Below are 9,303 nucleotides of genomic sequence, written 5' to 3' on the forward strand. Positions count from 1 at the left end.
CCGTTGTGCTTTCACCCAAAAAATACGGACCGCCCATTATTTGCAATCTGCGTGAAGGAAACACTTACCAAAGATGAAGGGCAAAAGCGCAATTCATAGTGAAAGCGCAAACTAACAGTCTGAATACGTCATTCTTTGGTGATTTGCATGGTAGAAATGCTATAAGCCAGTGCTTGAAACGTCTTAAATAAAGCAGAAGCGCCTGAAAAAGGTCCAAAGCGCGTCTGGAGCAACGTCACTCCTCGCCGGTCATAACCTGCCACACGATGAGGTGACTGCGTTCAGCTTTGGCCAGCAGGGGCTGCAGGTTGAGAGTGGGCTCGTTGATGTTTTCTGTGTCTCCTCCTTCATCTCCTGTGATAGGAAGAGAGGCGTGTGAGTAATCAGGCGCTTCTGACAGGAGTGCGGCACTGGGACGCGTCTCACTCACCCATCCTGAAGTCAATGTAACCCTCTCCTCCGCTCATGACCAGCACAGACTTCACCAGCTCCGGCGAATCGGACGCCTCGACCCCTGACCACGCAGATGCAATCACCTGCCCTGCAACACAGGAACAACACCACGGACCTTTAATACAAGCATGTGCTCACAGCTCTCAAATTTACAGTAGAAACATCTTTGTCTTACAAACAAAAATAACATTTCTGGATCATTTCCGTCTCTTATTAAATGTATGCATCATCTTTTATGTCAGATTGTTACATTTGATCGATAAATTCCATTAGAATAAGACACTAAGGGTCTGTTATTAACTAAATCTATCTTTGGCACAGAAGCTGCATCTGAAGTGGCATGCTTTCGTTCTGACAGTAAACTTCTGCTGTGCAGCACTTAAAATGGGTAAATTTGCATTGGTTTAAATTTTAAAGATTGTTCATGTTTTAAGCTTATATGTGACCCTGGAGCACAAAAGCAGTCATAAGGGTCAATTTTTGGAAATTGAGATTTCTGCATCAGCTGAAAGCTGAATAAATAATCTCTCCATTGAAGTATGGTTTGTTAGGATAGAACAATATTTGGCCGAGATACAACTATTAGACACACACACACACACACACTCACACACACTCACACACTGTCCTTTAAAAATAGTGCATAGCTCAGTGATTTTTTTACATTTCTGTAGTCCGTTATTTTGATCCGCCCACGATCAATCAATCAACCTGATTTACATTATCAAAAAAACTCAAATCCAAGCAGTCATACATTTCATATACATATCTGTATTTTGTATATATTTATATTCAATGTACAAAGTTACATTCTGAACTGCAAAGGCTCGTTCATAGAAATAAATACTGCAAAGTTTAGTTTGCGACAGGAGGTTGTTTCTACTCTCCTGCACACGAAGCAGCTCTAGATGCTCTACATTAGAGTCTAAAAGACATGTACAAAAGAGTCATAAAAATACACGTTTGTCTCTACGCACTACTTTCCTGCGAAAACTGCAAGAGTGTTAAAAAATAGGCGAACGAGCAAAACGTGACGTGGATCTGCGTGACACAAAGTGATCTAGAATCCATCAATGAAGCTATTAAATGATTTCTCTATCCTTTGGTAACCGTGCGACATTCATATGAAAAAAGTGGATGATTTAAGAATTGAAAAAGCACTTATTGGTGAAAACATCCCACGAACAAACACAAAAGCTCTTCTAGCTAAGATGTAGTGCACTGTGCATCATCCCGTTGTGCTTTCACCCAAAAAATACGGACCGCCCATTATTTGCAATCTGCGTGAAGGAAACACTTACCAAAGATGAAGGGCAAAAGCGCAATTCATAGTGAAAGCGCAAACTAACAGTCTGAATACGTCATTCTTTGGTGATTTGCATGGTAGAAATGCTATAAGCCAGTGCTTGAAACGTCTTAAATAAAGCAGAAGCGCCTGAAAAAGGTCCAAAGCGCGTCTGGAGCAACGTCACTCCTCGCCGGTCATAACCTGCCACACGATGAGGTGACTGCGTTCAGCTTTGGCCAGCAGGGGCTGCAGGTTGAGAGTGGGCTCGTTGATGTTTTCTGTGTCTCCTCCTTCATCTCCTGTGATAGGAAGAGAGGCGTGTGAGTAATCAGGCGCTTCTGACAGGAGTGCGGCACTGGGACGCGTCTCACTCACCCATCCTGAAGTCAATGTAACCCTCTCCTCCGCTCATGACCAGCACAGACTTCACCAGCTCCGGCGAATCGGACGCCTCGACCCCTGACCACGCAGATGCAATCACCTGCCCTGCAACACAGGAACAACACCACGGACCTTTAATACAAGCATGTGCTCACAGCTCTCAAATTTACAGTAGAAACATCTTTGTCTTACAAACAAAAATAACATTTCTGGATCATTTCCGTCTCTTATTAAATGTATGCATCATCTTTTATGTCAGATTGTTACATTTGATCGATAAATTCCATTAGAATAAGACACTAAGGGTCTGTTATTAACTAAATCTATCTTTGGCACAGAAGCTGCATCTGAAGTGGCATGCTTTCGTTCTGACAGTAAACTTCTGCTGTGCAGCACTTAAAATGGGTAAATTTGCATTGGTTTAAATTTTAAAGATTGTTCATGTTTTAAGCTTATATGTGACCCTGGAGCACAAAAGCAGTCATAAGGGTCAATTTTTGGAAATTGAGATTTCTGCATCAGCTGAAAGCTGAATAAATAATCTCTCCATTGAAGTATGGTTTGTTAGGATAGAACAATATTTGGCCGAGATACAACTATTAGAAAATCTGGAATCTGAGGGTGCAAAAAAATCAAAATATTGAGAAAATCATCTTTAAAGTTGTCCAAATGAAGTTCTTAGCTATGCATATTACTAATAAAAAATTAAGTTTTGATATATTTACGGTAGGAAATTTACAAAATATCTTCATGGAACATGATCTTTACTTAATATCCTAATGATTTTTGGCATAAAAGAGAAATGTATAATTTTGACCCATACAATGTATTGTTGGCTATTGCTACAAATATACCCCAGCGACTTAACACTGCTTTTGTGCTCCAGGGTCATATATTTGATTGCTACTGTTTTGGATAATAAATTTGCATTAAATCATAAATCCATAAAAAAAAAAAAAAAAATAATAATAATTTCTTAGGGCACTATTATTGTAAAATTGTATATGTTTCATGATTTCAATAAATTACACGTTTTTTGGTTTCTTAATTAAAATAGAGTCCAAAAAGACAAAAAATGTCTCTACTGATCTCTATTATACTAGACTGCTTGTACCACATGTTTGTTGACTATTTTTAACTATGTTGTGAACAAATATTTGAAAAGCTGTTAAAAGATAAATGATAAAACAGAGAGTTCCGGTGCTTGATTCTGATTGGCTGAGCCGCGTTCGAAGCTGTTGTAAATGACTCTACAAAGTAACATACACCTTTGTTTACGTTTGTGTGTTGCTCGGCAACCACTTTGTTGCAACCACAACTGTTTCTGAGGAGCTACATTGTTTGGTGGAAGAATACTGTTTTTATTAATATCATTACACTTTATTTGGAATAACCGTTTTATAAACGCAATAAGCCCCGTGAAGCCGTGGCTTCGCGTCGTACCTAACAACGCCCCTTAGCTGTTATAAATTCACTGTAAATCACGGCTTCTTGGGGCTTATTGCTTTAATAAAATAAATAGAATCCAGAAAACTAAATCAGAACATGGGGAAAAAAATACAATGTACTTCATAGTTCCCTACTTGCGGTCATTGCTCTACCTGGGACTGCGGCGAAGAACTTGACGGCGTCTCTGTGTCCGTGGAAGCACAGCTGGGCGTGAGCCATGGAGCAGAAGGGCACAGAGGTTCCCGCCGTGACTTTATCACCGCTCTCATCACCGTAGACGCGGATCGCACCGCCTGGATGATTGGACCCCGCCGCCACTGCATCTTTACTTTCTGTTGTGGGAGCGAAAAACGACATTACTCATATTAGAATTATCAATGTTTTTCTGCCAAATATTTTTTTGGGAAACGGAGATATTTTTTCAGGATTCTTTGATGAATAAAAAGTTAAAAAGAACAGCATTTATTCAAAATATAAATCTTTTCTAACAATATAAATCTTTGCTATCACTTCTGATCAATTTAACACATCCTCGCTGAATAAAAGTTTTAATTTCTTTCAAAAAAAATAAATAAAAAAAAATTGACTGACCTCAAACTTTTGAACAGTAGTGTATATTGTTAGAAAAGATTTATATTTTAAATAAATGCTCTTCTTTTTAACTTTTTATTCATCAAAGAATCCTGAAAAAAAGTATCACAGGTTCCAAAAAAATATTAAGCAGCGCAACATTTTATATCAGCTTATTAGAATGATTTCTGAAGATCATGTGACACTAAGACTGGAGTAATGATGCTGAAAATACAGCTGCGCATCACAGAAATAAATTACAGTTTAACACATATTCATATAGAAAACTGCTATTTTACATAATAATATTTCACAATTTTACATTTCTTCCTGTATTTTTGATCAAATAAAAGCAGCCTTGATGAGCAGAAGAGACTCCTGTAAAAAACATTAAAAATCATTCTGATCCCAAACTTTTGACTGGTAGTGTACTTCTATTCCCACCAATCACGTGATCAGAAGCACACGGCTGACGCACTCTCAGAGAGAGGGATGGAGATGATGACGCCGTTCCCGGTTCCCACCCACAGACGGCTGCATGAGACCATCAGAGCGGTGATCCGCACGAAAGAGAAGCCCAGCTTACCGCTGCCTGTGACACACACAGCATCAGTCAGCATCAGTCAGATTCTCCCGTGCTTCAGTAACGAGTCTCAGCGCTCACCCAGCATCTTGCTGACGTACGGCTCGATGTCGATGTCCTGCAGGTGCTGGTGTGTGTGAGCGTGGAACAGTCTGAGGGTGGAGTCCAGACGAATCGACACCCAGATCCCATCTCCATCCCACGCCAGCTGCCTCACCTGACTCTCCTTACGCGGATGAGCATCGAAGGATTTCTGCAGGCGAGGAACGGCACAGTAAACAAATCAGAATGAGCTTTATTGCCAGGTATGTTTACTAGGGCTGGGACGATAAATCGATGCAGAATCGATTCGTGGATTTTCAGAATGCATCGCGATTCCTCTGGAATCGATTCTGAGCTTAGATTTTAAAGGGTTAGTTCACCCAAAAATGCTAGATTCAAGTGATTATTACGTTTTGAATATTGATATTTTTCTTACAAAAACGCATCGATTCGCTACAGGAGGCCTTTGTTCACCCCCCGGAGCCGTGTGAGACACTTTTTTTTTATGGATGGGCGCTTTTTATTTAACATCTTTTGGACTGATGCATGCAACACCCGCTGAGTGGCATTAAACCGCTTGAAAGATCAAAGACCATTTTTAATATAACTCCGACTGGATTCATCTGAAAGAAGAAAGTCATATACACCTAGGATGACTTGAGAGTGAGCAATTTGTGGGCAAATTTTTATTTTTGGGTGAACTAACACTTCAACAGCAGATGGCGCTCTACTCTAGTTTTTATTCGCACACTCAAATGCTCATGAAGAAGAGTGCTAAAGAGCACTTGTGCGTTCAGCCGAGTCATGTAACGTTAATTTCACCTCGGCTCAGAATGCTTTTATGACGCCAGATTAATGTAAACAGCCCACCGTGAACACCCTTGTAATTCACTTCAAACTTTTCGAATTTTATGAATGATTATTTTAGGTTCAAGTGTGTGTAAGGATTTGGAAACAAGCCGAGTACGGCTGTTTCTAAAGCATCTGCTCTTCAAAACTAAGCTCAGAATCGACTCGGGAAAGAATCGCGATGCATTCCGAAAATCTCAGAATCAATGCTGAATCATTTCTCGATTCGCGATGCATCGATTTATTTTCCCAGCCCTAATGTTTACACATACGAGGAATTTGTTTGAGTGACAGAAGCTCCACAGTGCAACAGTATGACAGTGACAGGACACAGATAATAAAAAGAATAATATACAAATATACAAAATAGATAATGTACAAAATAGCAAAACCACAATATATAATATAGACATGTACAGGTATGATATGTGCAAATTTGAAATGTAAATAAGTATGTGTGTTAAATAAATAATGTATAATAATATTGTGTGTCATGAGCAAGAGTCTGATTTAAAAAAACAGAAGCAGCAGCGATATGATAAAAGCCACCCATGACATTTAAATAATAAATGTATAACATAATTTAAAATAAAAAAATAATATTAAAATTTAATTTAAAATTATTCAAATTAAATTAAAAAATATTTTAAAGCTGTGACAAATTTAACAGCATCATAATAAAAAACATTTTTCAATAATAATGATAAACATGCACTACTGTTCAAAAGCTAGAACTTTTTAAAATTACCTTTTAATATTAAATGTATTACTAAATAATGGAGATTGAGTCCATATACAGAAACTAAAAATAATTATTTAATAGCTTTTTTTACATTTTTTAAATTAAATATACATTAGCATTCAAGTTTTTGGGTGTGCAAGATTTTTAAAATGTTTTTGAATTCTCTTCTGCTCACCAAGGCTGCATTTATTTTATGAAAAATACAGTAAAAATTGTGAAATATTATTGCAATTTAAAACAGCTGTTTTCTATGTGAACATCTGTTAAACTGTAATTTATTTCTGTGATGCGCAGCTGTATTTTCAGCATCATTACTCCAGTCTTCAGTGTCACATGATCTTCAGAAATCATTCTAATATGCTGATTATTAGAAACATTTCTGATTATTATCAATGTTGAAAACAGTTGTGCTGCACAATATTTTTGTGGAAACTGTGATGCATTTTATTTTTCAGGATTCACAGATGAACAGAAAGTTCAAAAGAACAGCATTTATTTGAAACAGAAATCTTCTGTAACATTATAGATGTCTTTACTGTCACTTTGTGTCCTTGATAAATACATTTTTTTTTAAATGGTATTGTATCTTTGAGATACATCACCTCACCAAAATGTCACAGAAAAGCCATACCTCGATCTTCATGGCTTTGGGTTGCACCACAAAGATCTTGTTCCTGTATCCACACCAGACCTGGTCATGCACTACAGTCATGCAGTGGATGGAGTGGTGCGGACGGCCCAGATCTAACAGGTGGAAGTTGGTCAGATCCCACTGGCCATCTATAACACAAATATCCATCATTAAACGAGCTTTTATCCGGCATGGTGTGGTGTGCATTAAATATGTAGTCTTTAAGATACTGCATGAATTTTTTGAAAGCATGAGCAGTCTTACCAACAGCTCTGTGGAAGATTGCAAGCGTGCCATCAGACAAAGCTACCAGAACACGTCCTTTCACATGACTTTACAGAAGAAGAGAAAGAGTCATGAGCAGCTGCCGCTGAAGGAAGAGCTTCAGTTTATATAAAATGCATGCAGATGATGAGAGCTTCCTTACACAATCCCCAGAACAGAATCCTTTAACTTGATGGAGTGAAGGCACTTCCTCCACTGTGCGACCGATGAATGCACGTACACACTGCAAGAGAGCGGCGTCAGTGCATGGTGAACGCTACACATCTCCATTATTAATAATCCATGTCCATAAGGTTTTTAAAAATCATTTTGCTTCCGATCGATACACTAATGAATCCTTCAGACCGATGTGTGAGCCGGTTGAACTGACCTACATCACTACAGCTTGAGAGGAAGTTTTACCTAGGAACCATGTCTAGCCGATTAAATGGAATTAAAAGTAGAACATGCATATTTAATAAAATATCTTAAGATTTAATAAAGGATAATAAAGGATATAAAAAGTTATAAAAAAATTAATATTTATTGATCATTAAGCTGATTTTTTTTTTTTATATAATTTTTTTGGTCTATAATGGTCACACAGCCAAAGATGTTATTAATTTCCATGACTTTTTCCACTAATTTCCTGATAATTTACAGGTTTTCCATGACTGTTAGGAAATAGGACTGCATTAAATTTAAACAAATAATTAATTTAAAATGTGTTTTAAAAAGTCCAGATTAGCTGTGATTGTTTGACGGGCTACACAATTTTGCACAAATTTTGTGATTATATATCAATATGGCTATAAAATAATAATAATAATAGTAGTAGTAGTAGTAGTAGTAATAATTATTATTGTTGTCGTTATTATGTTGTCTATTAATAATTATATAAAAATATAAAAATAGTAATAATAACATAAAAATATATACAAAACTAAATTGTATATTTATTATATGTATATTATTACTTAATATAATATTACTAAATAAAAAAGTAAACAATTGATAAAAAAACAAAAGAAATATTACTATTAAAATATTTCACTGTAAAATAAAAAAGACTTTAAGAAAAATATCATAATGTAATATTACTAAATAAAAAAGTAAACAATTACTAAAAACAAAATAAACATTACTATGAAAATATTTCACTGTAAAATAAAAAATAAAAATAATATAATAATAATAATAATAATTTTCGTTCACATTACAACTGTCAATTTACAATACTAATATTTAGTGTATATATTGTTTTTCATTTTTAAATTTTAAACTATCTAATTTTTATTTCCATGCAAAACCACATGGAGCCCTTAAAGCTTCTCTTTTCCTGATAAGCTCAAGCAGAGATGAGTTTGTGTGAACCGACGCTGCTGACATGAAAGAGCAGCCCTTGTGCACTAACCTATATTGTAACTGCGGTTAATCATGCAGCCCTACATGGTGCGAACCCTGTTTATTTTCCGCTCTTGCAAGGGTTTGACGCTCACCAGCCGTTCTGAGCCCCGAGCCACATTGTAGGCAGAACGCTGCTCATCTTGCAGGCTTCATCTCTCACGAGATCCTGCTCCTCGGGCATCGAGCTGACGCCGTCGTTCACCAGATCACACTCCCTACAGAGCACAGACGTTACACACACACCTCAACAACATCTGACCCTCTCAGACTGAGACATGACCAAAAGTGTGACGAAAAATGTTCTTTTTTCCCATGACTAAGACGAGACAATGACCAGACCACAATAAGCTCAATAAACGATAACTGTGACTATATCAACATGCAATATCGTTGACGATAAAAGACGAGACTAAAATGTATTATAAAAAATAAAAGCGATACCAAAATTTCTTTTAATTTTGTTGAAAAAAAAAAGGAGACAAAATATTATTGCGGACTGCTGTACACTCCTCTACTACACGAGCTTTCATGTGTGCGGTTGCCAGATATCAAGAGTTCAAATCCGCAAATCAGAGCTTCTCTGTTAAAAGGACACATTTTCTGCCCAGTGTTTACCTTTGTTTTTTGCAATCTGGCAACCGCTC

The 9,303-nt window shown here is 37.0% G+C and overlaps 1 protein-coding gene across 9 annotated transcripts in view; it reads right to left on the reverse strand.

Moving 5' to 3' along the window:
- Positions 1 to 1,034: 1,034 nt before the first annotated feature.
- Positions 1,035 to 9,303, reverse strand: part of LOC107693642 (C-Jun-amino-terminal kinase-interacting protein 4) — a 56,968-nt gene continuing 48,699 nt past the window's right edge. For 8 of the 9 annotated variants that reach the window (XM_016493096.1, XM_016493097.1, XM_016493095.1 and 5 more), the window contains 9 exons: positions 8,752 to 8,874; positions 7,416 to 7,496; positions 7,253 to 7,320; positions 6,989 to 7,137; positions 4,806 to 4,977; positions 4,620 to 4,733; positions 3,724 to 3,903; positions 2,117 to 2,227; positions 1,035 to 2,040 (listed from right to left, as the gene is read on the reverse strand). In XM_016493096.1, the coding sequence (XP_016348582.1) occupies positions 1,922 to 2,040; positions 2,117 to 2,227; positions 3,724 to 3,903; positions 4,620 to 4,733; positions 4,806 to 4,977; positions 6,989 to 7,137; positions 7,253 to 7,320; positions 7,416 to 7,496; positions 8,752 to 8,874 (1,117 nt within the window). In that variant the 3' untranslated portion in view covers positions 1,035 to 1,921. Of the gene's footprint in view, positions 2,041 to 2,116; positions 2,228 to 3,723; positions 3,904 to 4,585; positions 4,734 to 4,805; positions 4,978 to 6,988; positions 7,138 to 7,252; positions 7,321 to 7,415; positions 7,497 to 8,751; positions 8,875 to 9,303 lie in introns of those variants that run through there. The other variant, XM_016493098.1, reaches the window with a different exon arrangement.

Source organism: Sinocyclocheilus anshuiensis, unplaced genomic scaffold (assembly GCF_001515605.1).
Source record: "Sinocyclocheilus anshuiensis isolate Anshui unplaced genomic scaffold, SAMN03320099.WGS_v1.1 scaffold546, whole genome shotgun sequence".
NCBI classification, from domain to species: Eukaryota; Metazoa; Chordata; class Actinopteri; order Cypriniformes; family Cyprinidae; genus Sinocyclocheilus; species Sinocyclocheilus anshuiensis.